General features: G+C 42.5%; 1 protein-coding gene across 3 annotated transcripts in view; it reads left to right on the top strand.

Moving 5' to 3' along the window:
• The window catches only part of LOC116986138 (DNA (cytosine-5)-methyltransferase 3B-like), a 104,108-nt gene that overhangs the window by 5,620 nt on the left and 75,680 nt on the right, over window positions 1-22,808 (top strand). For all 3 annotated transcript variants that reach the window (XM_033041316.1, XM_033041317.1, XM_033041314.1), the window contains exons 2-3: window positions 10,137-10,213; window positions 20,015-20,126. In XM_033041316.1, the coding sequence (XP_032897207.1) occupies window positions 10,160-10,213; window positions 20,015-20,126 (166 nt within the window). In that variant the 5' untranslated portion in view covers window positions 10,137-10,159. The remainder of the gene's footprint in view (window positions 1-10,136; window positions 10,214-20,014; window positions 20,127-22,808) is intronic.

Here is a 22,808-nt window from a genome sequence, read left to right as displayed (position 1 = left end):
GGGGAAGAAGCTGTTGCAGAACCTGGCCGTTCTGCTCCTTATATTGCGATACCTTTTGCCCGAGGGCTGCAGGGTGAACAGTCCATGATGGAGATGTGTGGGGTATTTTACAATGCTGTTGGCCTTGGACTAGCAACGTTTGCACGCAATGTCCCGGATTGAAGGAAGAGAAGTCCCGATGATTTTTTCAGCCGTCCTCACCACTCTGCACGAACTTCCAGTCGGTGGCTTTGCAGTCCCCAAACCAGACAGAGATGCAGCTGGTCAAAATGCTCTCTGTGGTACCCCTGTAGAAAGTGGTGAGGACGGGAAGGGGGAGGTGAGCTCTTCTCATCCGGCGCAGAAAGTGCAAACGCTGCTGCACTCTCTTAACTAGTGATGTGATGTTTTGTGACCAGGTCAGACTGTTCGTGATCTGCACCCCCAGGAACTTGTGTAAGAACCGATGTGGAGGAAACATCTCTGTATTCGTCATTCTGAGCAAAGTCCCTTGTAGCTGATACATCTGAAGATGACAGGAGTGGGGTCAATGAAGATACCACCTATGGAGACACGGTCCCATTTTCACCCCGAAAACACTGCTGTTGTGTTGTACTGAATGGAATAAATTCAGAACAGAAAGCTATTCAATTTTCACAGAAGAGCTGGAGTAACTCACAATTTTCACAAATGGCTACGAAAATCTCAAGCATAATCTTGGATGGACCACATGGTATCAGACTAGACTCCTGCATGTGGCCATGACAATGTCTTGGTCGCCTAGACTTGAGCCCTCCTCAAAAATACATCAGGATGTGCGTGCAGTGAGAGAACTGTGATAGATTAGTCAAAGGAGAGCCATTGTCGCACTCAAAGAATTCTATGTTTCAACCAACGTCCCAAAAGCTGTCTCAACAGAGGCGGCAGTCTGGGCTGGAGTGAAGAGGTTTCCTCAACAAAGGATCCAAGCCCCAGGACTTCTCCTGGAAGAGTTCAAACATAGACAATGATTGTCCTTCTGATTGCCCCCAGCCATCTTTCCTTTAGAAGAAACTGAGAATAAGAAGGACATGGACAGTGTGGTCTTTGTATGGGACTCCATCACTGCTTGGCTTGCTGTCCCTGCAGCATTGCACTGTAGTGATGAAAGAACCGTTGAATATTGTCCTCAGTAGCTACGTTCATGTGTCCGGAGCAATGACCACAAGGCAACTCTTGTAGAGAGGGTCTCATTTTCACACTGAAGACTCCCAAAGTGTTGCCCCACCGTCCTGCTAAATAAAATTGATTCAGAATGAATCTACCACTTCCAAACGACACGTCTTTGTGGAGGTTTGTCCATCAGGCATGGTAAAATAGACACAAAATACTAGAGTTATGGGCCTGACCCACTTGCCGATTTTTTAGACAACTGCCGGCGACTGTCATAGTCGTAGCAGGTCGCCGAAAAACCGGCGACAACCTACGTCATGCTGGCGACAACCTACGACAGCACCTACGTCAGGAGAAGTCAAGCTACGCTCATTGGCGTTCAAGCCACTGTCGCCGAAATATGTTCAACATGTTGAAAATTTAGCGCTGACCAGAAAGACTCTACGACTTTTTGTGCGACTGAGGAGACGACTCCCGGCGAACATGTGGCGACAAACTAGTAGCCTGTAGTTGCCTAAAAAATCGCCTAAGTGGGACAGGCCCATAACTCAGCGAGACAGGCAGCATTTCTGGAGAGAAGGAATGGGTGACGTTTCGGGTCGAGACCCTCCTTCATACACAGGCATACTAAAATAATGAAATGATAATTGATAAGACGACCATGTGCTAAAATGTGAAAGCCAACTGTAGATCACGGCTCAGTAAACAAGCTGGAGAGAGGATAAAAGATCTACGATACACATCAATGGTAGATCTTCTTGTGTATGGCGTGCACAGCCTAAAGTTGTAGGACAACTTGATCTATTTGATTGTGTACGCCGGGTTGATTGCATTCGTCGGAACAGGGCGGACCACGTGAAGGTTGGAATCTTCCAACCCAAAGGGTAGATGACAATTAGAACATAGAACAGTACAGGTCAGGTACAATGTCCACAATGACAAGGCACTCTTGACTCTGGATATTTTTAATGCAAATGATAAATAAATCCCTTTGAAATCAGTTTGTTCACTTGAATTTGATTTGATTGGAGAAGAATAATGCCTAATGTTTTAATCTTATTCTGAAATATTTATGATCTATTGTTAGCTTTGACCTGCTGTGCAGACATTTAAAACATCTTGTTATTTTAAATGAAATGGAGGACGACTTTTAAAGTAGCAATGTTACAAAATTTTGAGATTTTAAAAATCAAGTCTGTAATTTATCCCATCAGATAAAGCATTAAAATAAGTTTAATTTGACACCTAATTCACTTTCATATCTCAAGTATTTAAAAAGTTATGGCCATTTTCATACTGGGAAATGAGCATCTTGTTCCCTATTGATTTTCTATGGACATAACAAAAAAGCTGTGATCGTGAACAGTCAAAAGCCCATAACTTTCTTAAAAATTAAGAGAACTGAATGAAATTTTCAGTTATCATAGATTGAAGCATTCTGAAACAAATATAAAATAATCTTACTTGGATGACCTGAAATTAAAGCATATAATTAGTTAGTTACCTAATTGTAGCTAATTTCAGACTTCAATTACTAGATCTAAACATCTATCCATTTCTTAATAAATGATTAACATTTTTAAATAGCCTAAATGTCCAAATAATATTCACAAATAATTCACAATAAAACATGATTTTTAAATCTCATTTACATTAATTTATAGGCCAAATGGAAGGAATTTAGTGTTTAATTGCTGTAAATAAATGCCCATTTAAATCAGCTTTCCAGTGGGTCCCTGTGGAACGCGCTGGTTTAGAACGTTCACATTGCGGTAGATTTGTGCCCCAAATGCCGAGAAAAATACTGCGCGATATAATGGGCCCAAATTGAGCTACTCGCAATATTAAACTTAGTATAAAGGGATCTTTAGAAGCCCTTTTTAATGTAAAAATATACAACCTAACTTCTGCTATTTGCTTTATGAGACCCTGCGGTTGCTGGCGGTCGCGGGTTTAGAGATTGATTTTTAAACTACTATAACTATTATTCAAGGCCTTTAAACCTAATAATAGCTTTTGCGACGGGGTCTTCCAGCGATTTTTCGTTAATAATTAACTAGGCTGAACATTTTCGATTGGAACAGCTTAGAGAAAATCGCGTTTTAAACCCGCCCCCTCTAAACGGCGCCAAAATCGCGCACACCCTCAGCAGCAGATCTTCAACGACGCTTCAGGTAGGCTTTGCAACATACCTATTTAAAGGGAATTAAAATAAATTAACAATTTAAATCTGTATGCTTCCAACTACAGCTGGACACAGTTGGCTCGTCATGTTTTGTTGCTTTTTCTTAATGCTGTTGTGAACCAGGTAACATGTTTTCAATAAGAAAACCCTATGTTGACCATTTGTTGTGGGAAGAAAATGGCTTTGTGTTCAATCTCTTCTAAAGTTGCGACAGTTTCCTGGTAGTTATATATTTCCCAAACTCAAGAAATAGTTAAAACTTGGAGAATACTGTATTTAAGCAGTTGAGATACTGATGAATTGATGAGCAATTTTTAGTTTCTGGAAATGTCAAAAGAAATTGGTTACATTTGAGTCACAGAAACAAGTTTGTGAATACCTCCTTCTCAACAAATGCTGCTCCATTTTACCAGTGATGACTTTGTTTTAAGTCTTGAAAGAAATGAATGACATTAGGGTTAATTTAAGTCGCTGACCCGAAGGAGCAAATAGAAAGCTTTGCTGTGACTGGGTTTTGGAGGATTTCTAGTGTGTGAACATAATGTAATCAAGTCGAACAAACTTGGTATAAATAGTTTTCTCTATTATTTAACTAAGGAACTCAGTTCACAGAAATATTATTTTGGAATATTTGTCCGTTGTTTGCAAAACATGTAATGTAATTATTCCATGTGAATTGCTTTTTTAAAATCTTACAACATGCCTGCTTATCCCAACATGCTCTATGTATTTGTGTAGTTTTTATATAATCTCAAATGATTCTGTTCTAAATATGGATAATATACTCCCAGGTTTAGTATATTGAATAAAATGGGTTACGTTGATCAATTCATAGAAGGAAAATTTTCAGGAAATAAAAAAACGAATCCTCGATGAAATATTATTTAAAACAAAACCAAAATTATAATTGGAGGAAATCTGAAATAAAAACAAAAGATACTCAGCAGATCAGGCAGCATCTGAAAGACAGTTAAGGGGCTGTCCCACTGTACGAGCTAATTCAAGAGTTCTCCCGAGTTTCCCCTGATTCGAATTCGGAGAATTACGGTAATGGCCGCTCGTAGGTACTCGGGGCTCTCGTGGACATTTTTCAACATGTTGAAAAAACTTCACGAACTTACCGCGTTTCCCAAATACCTTCCGTTAGCGTTACGAGCCGATAAGAGACGTCCCAAGCTCCGACGTACCCGCTATGTACATTCTACGTACTTATCACAAGTTTGATTTTTTTTAAACTCGGGAGAGCTCTTGAATTACCTCGTACAGTGAGGCAGGCCCTTTAAAGCTCAAGGTGATTGATTTTCATTGGAAGTGGAAGATGTTAAGAAATAAACTTAAATTTAAGAAGATAGAGATTGGATAAAATGGCAAAATGCAAAGTGCTAGAGGAACTATTCCAACGTTTAAGAAACAGACGGGTACATGGATAGAACAGGTTTGGAGGGATTTGGACCAAACATGGGCAAGTGGGACTAGTGTAGTTTCCACACTGTATCACTCTATAACTCAGTGGGTCAGACTGAAGAAGGGTCCCGACCTGAAACGTCACCTGTTCATTCCTTCCACAGATACTGTCTGACCCACTGAGTTCCTCCGACAGATTCCGGCATCTGTGGTTTCTTGTGTCTTTGGAGAAACTGGTGATGGGTCGGAGTGGTGGTGTGCTGGCTGGCTGGCTGGCAGGACAGCATGGTTGCAAATGCAATCAAACGGTCAAAGGATAAAATAGGTAAAGGTCAAGGTTATGATGGCACGAACACTTTAAAAAAAGTGAATTATTTTCAGATAAGATGATGATCAGCCATGACCACATTGAATGGCGGTGCTGGCTCGAAGGGCCAAATGACCTACTCCTGCACCTATTGTCTATAAGATGCCACAAGTTTAAAATAATCACAGAATAAATGTTTCTATATTTCTATAAAGTGGAATTTGGAAAGAAAGTCATGGAGATGCATAGTTTGAATGTGAATTCCTTTGCCATGAAGCAAAGAATCACTGTTTATAAGTGCTTAAGAAGGAACTGCAGATGCTGGAAAATCGAAGGTAGACAAAAGTGCTGGAGAAACTCAGCAGTTGCAGCAGCATCTCTGGAGCGAAGGAAATAGGCAACGTTTCGGGCAGAAACCCTTCGGGATTCGGCCCGCAACTTTGCCTATTTCTTTGGCTCCATAGATGCTGCCGCACCCGCTGAGTTTTTCCAGCACTTTTGTCTACCTACTGTTTATAAATGTGTTGGAATGAACTGTAGATGCTGGATTATACTGAAGATAGACATCAGATAATGTTTGTCTTCAACTAGAGAAGATCTAATGAATTGTCCTTCACATTCGGCAACATCACCAGGTGAAGTCCCCAACCACCAACACCCACTGGCCACAAACTGGAGCAGTAAATAACTACAAGAGCAGATCAGAGGCTGGGTATCCCACAATGAATATTCTTTAGGCCCCTTTCGGTCATGGCTGACCATGGGTGTCTCCAGGGTTGGAGGACGCCTGTGCGTGACTTTGTTTAACGTGGGGAGACTGGTGCACAGACAGCCACCCCACGGTCCTTGACAGATCTGGGTCAGGATCCAGTGGCATGGAGTCCAAGAAGACCGGAGACCCTTTTCTGCTGCAGCCTTCATCCGCCTTCCCAGCCGTTGTGACGCTCCACTAAGGCCAGCCATCGTCCTCCGCCTGTTCCACCGTTGAGGTCTTGGTTGAATTGTTCTTTGTCAGAGACCTCCCCCTCGACCTTACCGCCATGGGTGGCCCAACCAGGAGCATAGCTCCAGACGGCATCGCTCTCAGGATCTCAGGACCGCACAAGCTTCTCCACCACGATAAGGTGATAATCCATGGAGAAGCACGGAGAATAACTCGCAACCTAAGTCTACAAAGCCTCGATCAAGTATTATGAAGTACCCGTACATAAATACGTTCACTTTTCATCCGCTGTGAATTTTTATTCCTTGAAGAGCAGGAGGAAAAGGGGTGATCTTAAAGAGGTGGATCAGATCATGAAGGGAATTGTTAGGGTTGATGCAGTGTCTTTTACCCATAGCAGGTTAATCAAGAACCAGAGGACAATGGTTTAAGGTGAGAGGGGAAAGATTTAACAGGAACTCGAGGGGCAATCTTTTCACACAGAGGGTGGTGGGTATATAGACTGAGATGCCAGAGGAGGTAGGTGCTATAACAACATTCACAAAACATTTGTACAGGTACATGGATAGGAAATGTTTAGAGGGATATGGACCAAATGCAGACAGGTGGGACTAGTCTAGATGGGACATCTTGGTCGGCATGGGCAAGATGGGCCGAAGGGCCTGTTTCCATGCTATATAACTCTGACACAAAATGCTGGAGTAATTCTGGATCAGGCAGCATCTCTGGAGAAAAAGAATAGTTTGAGCAAGGGTTCCGACACGAAAGGTTTGGCTTCTTCCTGCTCCCTTTCGGACACGTACGATTCATTTATTTATAGATATTGTTTTATGACATTTTATAAATATTCTTGTTTTTATTTTTTTATTTTTTGTATGCTGTTTCACACTTGCTTTTTATTTATTTTTACTCTTTTTGAAATAAAGAGTAGTAATAATAATAATAATAATAATAAAAAGGTCACATTTTCTTTTTCTCCAGAGATGCTGGCGGACCCGCTAAGTTACTCCAGTACTCTGTGTCTATCAACTGTTTATAAATTATTTTTATACTGAGAAATATGGATATGTTGAACGAACAATGGAATAGGAGCAGGTTAATTGATCAATGGCTCCTGTAATGTTCTATGATTACAGATTCTATCCCCAATCTGTAAGGAAATGTAACTTGCATCTCGGAATGCACTCATGCGCTCGTGAAATGCTCCACAGATAATTTCAAATAAAATTAGCTTTTGACTGCCAGCACTAAATGGGTGCTAAAGTGTCCGCTGCCCAATGTACTTCCCCAATATTCTATTGGTTTAGGTGTAGGATACAGATGCTGGTTTATACCGAAGATAGACACAAAATGCTGGAGTAACTCGGCGGGTCAGGCAGCATCTCTGGAGAAAAGGAATTGGTGACGTTTTGGGTTGGAACCAGTCTGAAGAAGGGTTCGGACCTGAAACGTCACCTATTCCTTTTCTCCAGAGATATGTATGTATGTGTCGTATCATCTGAATTGATTGGACAGCATGAAACACAAAGCTCTACACCTTAGGTAGACAAAAGTGCTGGAGAAACTCAGCGGGTGCAGCAGCATCTATGGAGCGAAGGAAATAGGCAACGTTTCGGGCCGAAACCCTTTGGGTTTCGACCCGAAACTTTGCCTATTTCCTTTGGGTTTTGGTCCGAAACGTTGCCTATTTCCTTGGCTCCATAGATGCTGCTGCACCCGCTGAGTTTTTCCAGCACTTTCGTCTACTTTCGATTTTCCAGCATCTGCAGTTCTTTCTTAAACAAGCTCTACACCTTGCCTCTTACACATGGCAATAATAAACCTATCCTCCAGCACTCTACTGCATTTTCCTTGGCTAAATGATCATGTGTCATTCATCGCCCATTGCCTGGTAGCTGGGGTGTAGACTTTGAGGATGGTGTTGTGTTGAGTCATGCGCGACCACTTTATCCACTTTAGGATTAGTTACTCGATATTGTTGCATGTTTTCTTTGTTCTCGATCATTATTTCGTGTTTAATTCTCAAACGGATCGGAAGCATGTTTGAGATTTATTGTGTTTCTAGAAATGATCAGTTACAGGAAAATAACAATGCAGGGAATGGAGGGAATGGAGGGATACGGATCATGTGCCGGCAGCGGAGATTAGTTTAACTTGGCATCACACTTGGTGCAGACACTGTGGGCCCACGGGGCCTGTTCCTGTGCTGTGTTGAGCTATGTTCTATGTTCTAATCTTGGGCCAAGTTTCGATTGGCCATGACTAGGTTGGGATTGAGCAGACAACCTTTTCACTGTGTGGTTCCAGGCGACACAGTGGTGCAATGGTAGAGTTGCTGCCTTACAGTGCCACAGACACAGGTTCAATCCTGACCTCGGGTGCTCTCTGTAAGGAATTTGTACGTTCTTCCTGTGGACTGTAAGGATTTTTTCTGTAAGGGTGCTTCGATTTCCTCCCACACTCCAAAGATGTGCCGGTTTGTAGGTTAATTGGCTTTGGTAAAAATTGTAAGTCAAGTCAAGTTTATTCGTCACATACACATACGAGATGTGCAGTGAAATGAAAAGTGACAATGCTCGCGGACTTTGTACAAAAAGACAAACAAACAAACAACCAAACAAACTACAAACAGAATCCCATATTCTTTTACATATTAACTATTGTGGGCGGAAGGGAAAAGGTTCAGTAAAGTTAGTCAGTAAAACTGTCTAGTGTGTAGGATAGTGCTTGTGTCTGGGGTGATCGCTTGTTGGCATGGACGTGCTGGGCTTAAGGGCCTGTTTTCTCTCATATGCTGAGAGAATGGAGCAGCTGGGCTTGTGTACACTCTGGAGTTTAGTAGGATGAGAGGGTATCTCATTGAAACATATAAGATTGTTAAGGGCTTGGACACACTTAGAGGCAGGTAACATGTTCCCGATGTTGGGGGAGTCCAGAACCAGGGGCCACAGTTTAAGAATGAGTAAGCTATTTAGAACGGAGACGAGGAAACACTTTTTCTCACAGAGAGTGGTGAGTCTGTGGGATTCTCTGCCTCAGAGGGCGGTGGAGGCAGGTTCTCTGGATGCTTTCAAGAGAGAGCTAGATAGGGCTCTTAAAAATAGCAGAGTCAGGGGATATGGGGAGAAGGCAGGAACGGGGTACTGATTGGGGATGATCAGCTATGATCACATTGAATGGCGGTGCTGGCTCGAAGGGCCGAATGGCCTACTCCTGCACCTATTGTCTATTGTTTTTGCACTGTATCTCTAAAGTCTAACGTAAAGCAAAAATGGAAATGTACAGTCCATTATGGAATGGTGTGAGACTGGGAAGTGAGGATGGTTCCATTTACTGAGTGTCCTTGTTCTTCTAAGTGGTGGAGACCACAGGCTTCACAGGTTCAGTGTAATATATCAATGAATTTATTAACACAACAAGTAAGACCTTTCCTTAAATATCTCTATCATTTCCATTGAAGATGGGGAGACTGTAATAAGACCATAAACTATAGGAGCAGAATTTGACCATTCAGTCCATCATGTCTACTCTGCCACTCAATCATAGCTGATCTATTTCTCCCTCCCTATCCCATTCTCCTGCCTTCTCCCTGTAACCTTTGATCCTCTGCCTTAAAAATATCCAAGTCTTGGCCCCCACAGCCGCCTGTGCCAATGAATTCCACAAAGTCACCAACCTCTGACGAAAGAAAATTCCTCCTATTCTCTGTTTTGAAGGCACATCCTATTATTCTGAGGGTGTGGCCTGTGGTTCTAGACTCTCCCATTACTGGTATCATCCTTTCCACGTACGCACTATCTAGACCTTTCATTATCGGTGACTGGTCTGTTTGTTCTTTGAGATATCAATTCTTCATCTGAAGGTTTACCACACTGTGAGCCCTGTAGTGAAGAAAGTGTTTGAAAACTTGCAGCTTGTAACTCAAATTACCTGACACATTTTCTGCATTACCATGCCGACCACTGTTTAGAACCACCTCATGGTGGTAAGAACTTTGGGGTGACTGAGTAGTGTATAATATAACAAGTTATTCTTCCATTTTAAATGGTAAATATTCATCAATGTTAATTTTACATCTTTAGGCGTAAGTTTATTTGTTCTATGTTAATTCTCTGATATGGCAGGGAAAGATCTATACTAATCTATTTTTTGTCATTTGAAAACAGATTCTTAACCAGAAAGGCCGACAATGAAGTCTAACGACTGCAACTCGGAAACTGCTGGTGACATCAGCAAACTAGAGGTAAAGATTTTAAATATTTAATATTCCAATCATTACTGATGTTTTGTTTTCAATTAAAAGCGAAAGTGTTAAAGTGATGTAGTTGGGGAGCAGGTCCGGCTGCGATGGTCGAGATAAAATCCTTTCAGACTTGCCTCTCTCCACCTGGTATTCTGGAAAATGATTGATGTTGACTGCAGGCACTAAAGTGATCAGCCCAGCATTCTTCAACCCACATTGTGATCCAAATTTCAAAACTGTCAATGTGAAGGGGGAGTGATGAAAACTGAAAGGGAATTGCAATTGTTTTACGAAATGGAAAATTGACCATGTACAACCATGAATAGTTTCAGCAAAGTCAGGACTCTAGAAGAGTTAATAGCGTTTAATTGGCGTGTGACTTTTATCGAACTTTAATGTTTAATCTTGTACACTAAGTGGTGTATCCTTTACCCTTTATCCTTGTGCACTGTGTATGGCTCGATTGTATTCACGTTTAGAATTTTCTTTTGACTGGTTAGCACACAAACAAAAGCTTTTCACTGTACCTTGGTACGTGTTACAATAAAAAATGAAACTAAACTAATGTACTGACAATGGAACAATGAATTACTTGCTTGCAGCAGCTAAGAGGCCCGTAAACACAATATGTGTAGTTACTAAATAACGATTTAAAGAGAGATATTTACAGATGCGATAAGGAGTTAAAGTTGGCTTATGACACTAGTTCTTCAACTTTCTTCCATCGATCTGTACGCTGGGAGCACTTTGCTGCGTTTTACTTTTTAATTTTTTCTTAATTTACTTTTAATTTATTGTACTGAGATAACTTTACTCTGGGTTAAATCTCTGCTGTGGAAGTGAAATTGAAGAACGTCTGGAAATGGTTGCGGGTGAATGGCGACTGTTATTGTTGTTGAACCTACACAGCGGGTTCTGACCTGCCAGAGGTAGCCTCGCAAGATGCGGAATGTGATCACATTTCAGTCGCCAAAATCTGTGATGATGTATTTCATTGACTGCAGTAGCCTTGCATGCAAGGACGTGTTTGGTCTTACCGAATAATCAACTCCGAGAGATATGGCAGGACAGTTGCCTTGTGCTGTTGGATAAGTTGCCTCCTCGTCTTAGTTCCTGATTTAGACAATTTCCTTTCCTCTCACGATGGTCTGGATTAGAAAAACATAGAAGTATAGGAAAGAAGTCGATGCTGGTCAAAATAGAACTGGAAGCTTTATGATATAATTCCTGTTTTGATTGGAATCTCTTTTACCCGTTACATGACTAAAATACTAAATTCCTGGGGCATACTACAAGAATGTTAGATAAACTATGTGAAGATTTAATTCTTTATTAAGCTAAAACGTGTACCTCGGGGCGCAAGATATAGGAGTCAAAATTTAACTTACTCCTGTGTGTTGGTTTTGATACTGTAACTATCCAACCATCTGTGCCCTACATATTGTGCATATATCAGGACATGTAAATGTATGAAGTAAATTAATACATTAAGAATATATCTAGTAAGCAAATTAATATAATACTTTAATAACCTTTAAGATGATATGTTTTCCTCTGTTCCAGTTTATAAATCTGATTGAGAGTAGAATTCTGCACACGTTCTTAAACTTAAGCAAGTGATCTGTTGTTTCTGCGATCAGCGATTTTCCAGCATCCTTTCTGATGTGCACAGGATTACACAGTTGGTGTGGCATCTTTTTCCAGCCGGTTATTTTGGAGACTCAGTACCACCCTACCATCGAAGGGATCTGCAGGAGGTGCGGCCTCAAAAAGGCAGCCAATATTATCAAAGACCTGTGCTGTTGCCAGGACAATAGGCTTTAGGTCTCGTTAGGTCTCTAACATTCTTAATTGTATCGACTTCTGATGCTTCCTCTGGCAGCTCATTCCAGATATGGATTACCATCTGAGTAAAAATGGTGCCCCTCAGGTCCCTCTTGGAACTCTCTCCTCTCATTTTAAACCTATGCCCTCTAATTTTGGAATACTCTACCTTGGGGGGAAAAGAACGAGTGTTCACTTCATCTTCAGAGCGTCCATATCTCAGCCTCCTATACCCCATGCTGAGTTCAATGCACATACTATGAGATCTTTCCAGCATTTTCTGTTTTTGCAATCTGAAGAAGGGTCCCAACTCAAAATCTTGTCTGTCCATTTTCCTCCACAGATGCTGCCTGACCTGCCAAGTTCCTCCAGCACTTGGTATTTTTGCTCAAGATTCCAGTCCAGTAAATCCTCATGATAACAGACCAATAGACTAAGTGGGTCCCGTTGGGTCCCATGTTCACACGGGAGGGCCGGTCCCCCAATGCAATATTTAACCTCTCCACCAATTCCAATATTGGTGGCCAGTGGGGGGGGGGGGGGCTTTCTGGAGCACTAGTATGGGTGTTGTAGGCCGAAGGGACTGGTTTCCAGGGGTTAGTATGAACAGTGTGGGCCGAATGGATTCTTGGGCTGGCGGCTCAGTCACTCAGGCCTGGTGGGCTGGCAGATCACTCACTCAGGGCTGGTGGGCTGGCAGTTCACTCGCAGCTATTCCTTGAAATTCCATTTCAAGCAGAGTGCAGGCTATCAAATTCAATTTAATAGCATTTCAAGCAGAGTGCAGGCCACCAAATTGCCAAACAACGCATTGTATTGTCATTAAGGACTAACAAATCATTTATTGCAAGTACATTGCAGACTCACAGCTCAGTTGATTCACAGCTTAGAATCACAGTTGTGGACTCTCCCTCGTGATCTTCCAGAGTGACTGACTCGTGTCCAGGCATCCGGGGTTTCATAGTCCTGACCCCCCCCCCCCCCCCATCAATGCCTCGTCAATGTCAATAGCCTCCACAGTGTAACTAGCAGCCTGTGTTTCTAAGGAGACAGCCCACTAGACTGTATCTACAATCTCTTGTGCCTCCATGTTCTGTTTGTACCCTTTGAGTGGTGCATTGAACCGAGTTGCAAGGTTAACATTCAGATGCTGAAGGGAGCATAGAACCAAACCACAAGGCCAATGGGAGGTGTAGGATATCTGCGTTCTGATCTGAGAGTGTTCAAATCTGGCATGGCACTTGCATGAGCTCAGTTCTGCTGGCAGACAGCTATTCACGCATTTTCATGGGAAGTGTTTAATCTGGTAAGGCAATCAGATGTCATTACTAACACATGCTCGCTATGTATTGCGCACTAGAACATTAGTGAATCAGATAACGAGCCAGTAACGTTACATGATCTTTATCACTAAGACTAGTAGGTGCTTTTTTTAGAAACCCAAAACTGCGGATGCTGATTTATACCAAAGATAGACACAAAGTGCTGGAGTAACTCAGTGGGTCAGGCAGCATCTCTGGGGGGAAAAGGATGGGTGACGTTTTGGGTCGGGACCCTTCTTCAGACTGAAAGGGGGTGGTGGGGGGAGGGGAGGTGAAGAGCTGGAGGCGAGAAAAGACTATGATTGATCAGCAGGCACAGAAATCACTATCAAAAAATGGGGGGGGGGGCACTTTATTGGCGGGCGTGCATGTGCACGCACACGCGCACACACACACACACACACACACACACACGAGGCTTCGGCCGTGGGCCCTGTGGACGGTAACATCGGGAGATGACCTGGTTGGTGATCGACTTCGAACTCCAGCAACAGCAGCTTCGTCCGCCCCCGGATCGTGGTGCTTGAATCGGCCCATTCGCGGGGCCTTTCATTGGCTGGCGGGGGCTTCAACATCGGGAGCCTCGATCGCCTCGATCCAGCAGTTTGATTTTAAGCCGCGCCAGGCGCTGAAAGGCCCCGCGAACAGGCCGAATCAGCCCTTAGAAAGCGTCTGACAAAGTCCAGATTACAAAGCGTGGGGGGGATTGTCCCCCACCTCTCAAAGCACGGGGGGGACATGCCGTGTCCCCGTTTCCCCCCCCCCCCCCCCCCCAGGATTTCCGCCCCTGCTGATCAGTGCCAGCCACATATGGGCCGAGGTCCTTCTCTCCATAGATGCTGCCTCATCCGCTGTGTTTCTCCAGCATTTTTTGTCTACCTTCGGGCAGGGCATTGCCTGGTACATCCATTGTTGGCCGGGGAAAATGTGATCCCAAGAGAAACAATGTGGAGAACTGTAAATAACTCGAGAGGAGGAAAGGGGCAAGTTACTTAAAATGAGAGAATTCAGTGTTCATACCTTTGGATTGTAAGCTGTTCAAGCGAAATATGAGGTATTGTTCCTCCAATTTGTGTGTGGAGGAGGCCCAGGACTGAAAGGTCAGTGTGGGAATGAGAAGGGGAGTTGAAATGGTTGGCAACCGGGAGATCCCTTGTGCCTAGGCAGCCGGTGTAAATGTTCAGTTTTTCACTCACCCAATTCTAGATGATTAATTGATTTTAAACTCTGCTGTTCCCACGGTGGGATTTGAACTGAGACTTACAGATTGTTACTCCAACTTTTTTGACCACTAATCTGGTATCCTAACCGCTGTACTACCACTGTACCACAGTGGCTAATTCATAGTCATACGGCAGGGAAACAGGCCCTTCGGCCCATCTCAATATGCCGACCAAGATGCCCCATCTAAGCAGAGCTGCCAAGTAGTATGGATCTTCCCCATCTAAGCAGAGTTGCCAAGTAGTACGGATTTTCCGTATTTTGTACGGAAATGCGATTAGAATACGGATGTACGATGTTGTGTTGTGCAATACGAATTTTAAATACGGAGTTCAGTTCAGTCTGAAGAAGGGTCTCTACCAGAAACGTCACCCACTCCTTCTCTCCAGGGTCACTGCCTGTCCCGCTCCAGGTTTAAACAGAGCGCTGTCAGTTTAACGCGTGGGAATTTAAACAAAGAGCTGTCGGCTACAGCGCTATGGGTTCTAAATATAGCGCTACCGGCTGGAGCGCTATGGGCTTTACACAGAGCGCTATGGCCACAGCGCTACGGGTCACAGACTTCAGGAAAATTCTCGTATAACAATGAGTCTTTGGAATTCTCTTTGAGCCTTTGTTTTTTTTTTCAGGCAGTGGTAGAATTCTGGATAAGTCTAGTGGTGAAAGGTTATCAGTGGGATTGCAGTTACATTGGGATTGGCCTAGATTTTACAGAACGGTGGGTGGGCTCAAGAGGGAGAGAAGGAGGGGTGGAGAGAGGGAGAAGGAGAGGGAGGGAGAAAAAAAGGAGGGAGGAAGAGTGAGGGAGGGTGAGAGGGAAAGGGGAGGGAGAGAGAAGGAGGGAGAGAGAGAGAGAGAGAGAGGGAGGCAGAAGGAGGCTTCCAAAATGGCTTCTGCATCATCATCTGGTGCTAAAAGCAGGAAGCAGCCGTTCAAACAGCAGTGTACAAAGAGATGGCAATGAATGCACTGTCAAGTAAGGTGCGTAGAAGACATGTCAATTGGTAGCAAAGTTATGTATTCTTGTACTCTTACATGGGTATGACCGCACATAAAAACCCAATTTTTTTTTTTAGCAAAATGCACCGGTTAAAAATACTGATTTCCTCAACAAAATACTGATTTTCAGATACTAGAAAACTGAAATGCTCTGACCAAACTTGGCAGCTCTGCATTTGCCCACATTTGGCTTGCGTATGTACCTGTACTCCCAGATACCTCTGCTGCACAACACTCCCCAGATCCCTACCATTCACTGTGAAGGTCCTCCCTGGTCTAACTCAGAGTCTTGGTTCTTTGAGTGTAGAAATTGACATATTTTCACTCAGATACAGTTATCTCAATTTGTGACTTGGGTCATTTTCCCATTGAAGATGTTTAAGCAAGACCTTAAAGGAATAAAGTTGGTTAAACCCAGCCACACCTTTGAGCTGAAAGCTTCATTTCCATTGTAGGTTACTGTGCTGCCACTGACTAATGGCATAAAGATCCAAATTATAGTTAAAATATTATTACAGAAATTAATGCAATGCACATCTCCACCTTTAATTTATATCCAGTTCTTTTATTTTGTGACAATACAGTGTAACTGGCACCTCTAAAAAGTTAAAAAGTAGATTATAAGCCCTGTCCCACGGTACGAATTCATTCCAAGAGCTCTCCCGAGTTTGCCCTGATTCGAACTCGGAGATTTACGGTAATGGCCACTCGTCGGTACTCGGGGCTCTCGTGGACATTTTTCAACATGCTGAAAAATCTTCATGAGTCTTCCCGTGCTTACTTGCCGTTAGCGAGTCTTCCCGTGCTTACTTGCCGTTAGCGAGTCTTCCCGAGTACCTGCCGTTAGCGCTAAGAGTCGTTCCCGAGCTCCGACGTACCCGCTATGTTCATTCTCTGTGCTTACCACGAGTTTGATTTTTTTTTTTAACTCGGGAGAGCTCTTGGAATGAACTCGTACCGTGGGACAGGGCTTTTAAATTGGTGATTTTATACTTTTTAGTTATTAGTTCATTAAATTAGCTGATTGATCCAAACCTATTAAATCTAATAACTCAATTTGGTCAGTTTTCAGGATATAGAATCAATTGGAATAAAAGCGAAATCATGCCAATAACAAAATTCAATTTACATACAATACAACAATCCCCTTTTAAAATAGTTAAAGATAAATTTAAATACTTAGGAATCTATGTAACTAAGACATATACCTCTTTATTTAAACTAAATTTCCCACCCTTATTGAATAAACTACATAAGAATATTCAATACTGGAAAACACTCCCCATTTCTATGCTTGGGAGAATTAATGCTATAAAAATGATTTTTTTACCGCAACTGCTGTACCTACTTCAATTAATTCCGATATATATCCCAAAAACTTTTTTCAAAAAAGTCGATTCCATTGTTACAAGTTTTGTCTGGGATTATAAGAATCATAGAATAAGTAAAAAACATTTATGTAAATCAAAGATAAATGTCTTATTTTATTTTTGGGCAGTCCATATTAAAAAATGAATTTCTGGCTGGAAGAAATGGATCAACAACCAGATTGGCTAATGATGGAAAAGGAAGACTGTCTACCTTTTGAAATTGGACCGATCATATTTGCCCCCACAAAACTGCACAAAAAAACCTATAAAGAAAACCCCATAATACATAGTGGAATACGAATTTGGAAACAAATAAAAAAAGATTTAAAATTGAATAATATACCACTCTGCCTTCCCATTGTAAATAATCCTTTATTCAAATCATCCTTTATGGACAAAGGTTTCACACAATGGAAAAATTATGGAATCAAAAATATAGGACATCTTTATGGGAAAGGTACTTTTCTTTCATTTCAAGAGTTACAACAGAATTATGGACTGCACTCAAATAATTTCTTCAGATATCTACAAATTAGAGATTATGTTAAATCTAATACACAAGTTTACAGGAATAGGGAATCAGAAATTCTTGATGAATGTCTGAACAAGCATCCTAATACTGAAAAACTAATAGCTTATATTTATAACACCCTACTAAATAACGAAGGTACCACCGACCGAACCATATAGATACAAATGGGAAAATGAAATAGGTCATCCTATCACGAAAGATATGTGGGACGAAAGTTTACAACAAATACATCAATGTTCATTAAATGCCAGACATACTTTAATACAATTCAAGGTCTTACATAGACTACACTTCTCTAAAATAAAACTAAATAGAATCTTCCCACAAATCTCTCCTATTTGTGATAAATGTCTACATTTAGAGGCTAATTTAACACATACGTTTGCAAACTGTATAAAACTTAAACATTTCTGGACTGATATTTTTGAAATAACTTCAGAAGTTATTAATACAAAACTGGACCCAGACACAAAATTAATAATACTTGGAATATCAGAACAAAGCTTAACACTCACAATAAACCAAAGAAACTTCCTCAATTACAGTATAATAACCGGAAAAAAATTAATATTAAAATTTTGGAAAGGCCCTACAACCCCCACAATTAAAATGTGGATTACGGAAATGTCGGAGACCCTATACTTAGAAAGAATTAGACTTGTCTTAATGGACAAACAAGATCTTTTCCATAAAATTTGGGCTCCATTCATTAACTATCTGAAGGGATAGATTGGCACAGCACGAGGACCCAGCTGAAACTTGAACTCAGGAATAGATGAAAAGCTATACTTTTTAGCCTACGAACCTATCTCCATTGATGTATTACAGGTAACCCATTCCACCTCCCTTGTTTTTCTGTTGTGTTGTTTTTTGCTTTCTTTTTTATTTGTAACTTTCTACCCTCTCTTTTTCCCTCTTTCTATAAAAAATAAAAACACTAGAAGCAGAAGTAATTGATAATGGAAAATTTTAATAATGTATGACTGATGTATATGAAAAGTTTTTTTTACTATAATATGTAACTACATTTTATAATATGTCTACTTCTAATAAATAAATATAAAAAAATTTTTATTTTTAAATTAGCTGATTGGTCACATATTCAGATGAGATGAGGGGGATATATTGATTAAAAAATTGTTGATATATGTAGCTTGATTTTTAATTGATATATATGCCTACCGGCACTTTTTTGTCCTTGAAATAAAAACACAAGTTATAGTTAAGAATAAAAACATGTACTTAAGTATAGTGCATGTTTTGGGGTGGGAGATTACAACCTTCACGTGGTCCGCCCTGTTTCGCCGAATGCAATCAACCCGGCGTGCATAAACAAATAAGATCAAATAGAACAAGTTGTTCTGCAACTTTAGGCTGTGCACGCCATAGGCAAGAGGAAGAAGTGCATGTTTCGTATTCAAAGACTTCCTTATTGCCATTTTCCTGTCTTCTCATTGTAAATGCTTACATACACATTTATGATGTACATTTATAATGCCTGTTTAAGAAAGAACTGCAGATGCTGGAAAAATCGAAGGTAGACAAAAATGCCAGTGAAACTCAGCTGGTGAGGCAGCAGCATCTATGGAGTGAAGGAACAGGTGACGTTTCGGGTCGAGACCTTCAGACTGGGGGGGGGGGGGGGGGGGGGGGGGGGGGGGGGGGCGGGAAGAAGAAGAAAGGAAGAGGCGGAGAGGATGAAATGTTTAAGAACTGCAGATGCTGGAAAAATCCGCCCCTTCCTTTCTTCCAGCCCCCCCCACCCCCACATCAGTCTGAAGATGGTTCTCAACCCGAAACGTCACCTATTCCTTTGCTCCATAGATGCTGCCTCACCCGCTGAGTTTCTCCGGCATTTCTGTCTACCTTTAATAATGTCCGTGTTCACTGGACTTGGTCAGGGTGCACTTGTAGGCTCTGACCACTAGACATGACTATTTTACCAAATGCAGGCAAGTGGGACGAGTGTAGATGGAGCACATTGGTCGCTGTAGGGCCTGTTTCTACACTGTATCACTCTGTGACTCTGGATGCCGCTATGACACTTTGTGTCCTTCTCCAACATTTAATGAACTGGGACAAGCTGGTGACCCACCTTCTTGAACTGGCATAGTCCTTCTGCAGTCCTCACTAGGGACTCATTTACTGTTGTGTTGTGTCTTTTTAAAATTGCTGGGTTTTTTCTAATATGTAAATACCGATTCTGTTCTATTCTGTTCCGTAGGTTTTGCACAATCCGCAGGCATTGCCACTTTCATTTCACTGCACATCTTGTATGTGTATGTGACAAATAAAGTTGACTTGACGACTTGATATAACCACTATAAGGAGATCTAGGACTTCAACCCAAGAGAGAGCTAGATAGGGATCTTAAAGATAGCGGAGTCAGGGGATATGGGGAGAAGCAGGAACGGGGTACTGATTGGGGGTCACATTGAATGGCGGTGCTGGTTCCTGAAGGTTCATTTGTGGTGATTATATATGATTTTTTAGTTGTCAAATATTGACTACATATTGTATTTATTTTGCACAGCCTGTCGTGAACGGGGAAACTCACCAACTGGATCAATGGGAGCAAGCAACAACGTCCAGTTCCCAAAGCCCCAGCCCAAATCCCACTCAAAGTGGAACTGACAGCACCGCAGGTAAGGACACAAGCATGGATGATTTCATTTTGCACCCTGTGCAGATTTCTTGTGCTGCAGTAATAATAGAGACATACAACACGGAAACAGGCCCTGCGGACCAACGCATCCATGCCAAGATGCCCCATCCACATTCGTCCCATTTGGCCCATATCCCGCTAAACCTTTCCTATCCATGTACCTGTCATAATGTCCTCTAAATGTTATGGTACCTGCCTGAATTACCTTATCTGGCTAGACACAAAATGCTGGAGTAACTCAGCGGGTGAGGCAGCATCTATGGAGAGATGGAATGGGTGACGTTTCGGGTCGAGACCCTTCTTCAGACTGATGTTGGGGAGGGGGCGGGACAAAGATAAAAAACAGGCGGAGACTAGTAGGAGAACTAGTGGGAGAACTGGGAAGGGGTGGGTGAGGAGAGAGAAAGCAAGGGCTATCTGAAGTTAGAGAAATCAACGTTCATACCACTGGGGTGTAAACCACCCAAGCGAAATATGAAATGTTGATCCTCCAATTTGTCCTGGGCCTCACTCTGGCATTGGAGGAGGCCCAGGACAGAAAGGTCAGATTGGGAATGGGAGGGGGAGTTGAAGTGCTGAGCCATCGGGAGATCGGGTAGGTTAAGGCGGACTGAGCGGAGGTGTTCAACGAAACGATCGCCGAGCCTGTGCTTGTTCTCGCTGATGTAGAGAAGTTGACACCTGGAACAGCGGATACAGTAGATGAGGTTGGAGGAGTTGCATCTGGCTGCGTGATTCATATACCTACCACACTTTGTGTAGAGATAAAGTTAGGCCACTGCTCCCTGACCCAAAACGTCACCCATCCTTTTTCTCCACAGATGCTGCCTGACCCGCTGAGTTACTCCAGCACTCTGTGAAACGTCACCTATCCATGTTCTCCACAGATGCTGAGTTACTCTGGCATTTTGTGTCTAACCAGGGAATGGAAGTTGTAGGAGTGGCTGAACCAGAGTTTTTTTCTCCTTTTATTGTCATTGCACGTCAGTGCAACGAGATTTAGTGTGCAGCTCCACTGATGTACAAGAAAGGTAAATAAATACAATACATAAATAAACAAGCTGAATTGATTGACGTGACCATCTGAGGGAGACTGTTCAAAGGGGGTGGGTGGGGGGGCACTCATTAGGGCTGGTTCAGAGCCGCTATAGCTCTTGGGATAAAACTGTTCCTGAGTCTGGAGGTTCGGGCGTAGAAGGCCTTGTAACGTCTGCCAGAGGGAAGTAGTTGAAACAGACCGTGGCAGGGGTGTGATGAGTCCTTATGGATGCTGAGGGCCTTCCTGAGGCACCGCGTGTGGTAGATGCCCTCCAAGGCTGGTAGCTGTGTCCCGATGATCCTCTGCGCTCTGTTGACGACGCGCTGAAGAGCTCTCCTCTCCGCCTCCGTGCAGCTGAGATACCACACAGATGCCATACGTTAGTATGCTCTCTGTGGTGCAGCGGTAGAACGTTGTCAGCAGCTGTTGGGGCAGACCAGTCTTTTTTAATGTCCTCAGGAAGAACAGTCGTTGCTGTGCCTTCTTGACCAGCGCGGCGGTGTTTGTGGACCATGTGAGGTCCACAAGGTTATAACACCACGAGGGGTTGTATAGGTAGGGGCCTGTATCCCACAGGTGACAGATCAATGGCCAAGAGGCATCAATTGAAAATAATAAGGAGAAGCCCTGGAATGAAAGAAAGATTATGACACTGAAGGAAACGACGTTGTTGCTAGTCAAAAAATAGATGCTCAACCTAACTCCCTCTTCCAACACATGGTCCACATACCCGCAGGTCATAGAGTCACACAGCACGGAGACAGGCCCTTCGGCCCTACTTGTCCATGCCGACCAAGATGCCCCATCTACACCAGTCCCACCTGCCCGTGTTTGGCCCATATCTCTCTAAACCTTTCCTACCCATGTACCTGCCTTGGTTACTTTCTGTATCAGCTCGCTCCATATACCCTTCACCCTTTGTGTAAAAAAAAAAATCCCCCCTCGGGTTCCTGTTCATTCTTTCCCCTCGCACTTTAAGCCTCTGTCCCCGGTGTCCCGATTCCCCTACTCTGGGTGAAAGGTCACAGCTCTCCCAGTACACATCCTTTAAATGTATGAGATTTGTCCCACTCTAGGTACAAATATTGAACCTCATTTTCTCCTATTATAATCTATTTTCCAATTATTTAAGTCTTGCTCTCCCTGGGTTTTTTTTTACCTCTGACATATGTGTATTTTTAAAGATAGCAACTTTAATTTGAACAACAAGGTTTCTAGTGTTACTGATTACATTTTAGAAAAAGACTTTGCTGTCGTTTGACCTATTTAATGTCCACAGGACAGGATACAATTACACAATAGAGGCAAAACAGAATTCTTGAAAACCCAACCTTGATGAAGATTCAGTCGAGTTTTTATACCTGTTCGATATTCTGTGCATTGTGGTGGAATGCAAATAAGTTGATGATTTACATTATTCATGAGTAAGACTGTAATTAATGAATGTGTGGTGAGGCTGGAGAGAGAGGAGCAATTGTTGATGAGCGTTTTAATTAGTGTGAAACCTCTATCCGAGTTGAATTGCTGTTGGATCATTTATTATGTTCATTAGCGGAAGGAACTCACAGTGAAGCACTACTTTAGCAACTCAGATTCAGATTCAGATTCAGATTCAATTTTAAT

The sequence above is a fragment of the Amblyraja radiata genome, chromosome 23 (genome assembly GCF_010909765.2).
Source record: "Amblyraja radiata isolate CabotCenter1 chromosome 23, sAmbRad1.1.pri, whole genome shotgun sequence".
In the NCBI taxonomy this organism is placed as follows: Eukaryota; Metazoa; Chordata; class Chondrichthyes; order Rajiformes; family Rajidae; genus Amblyraja; species Amblyraja radiata.
This window is presented reverse-complemented; position numbering and strand designations above follow the sequence as displayed.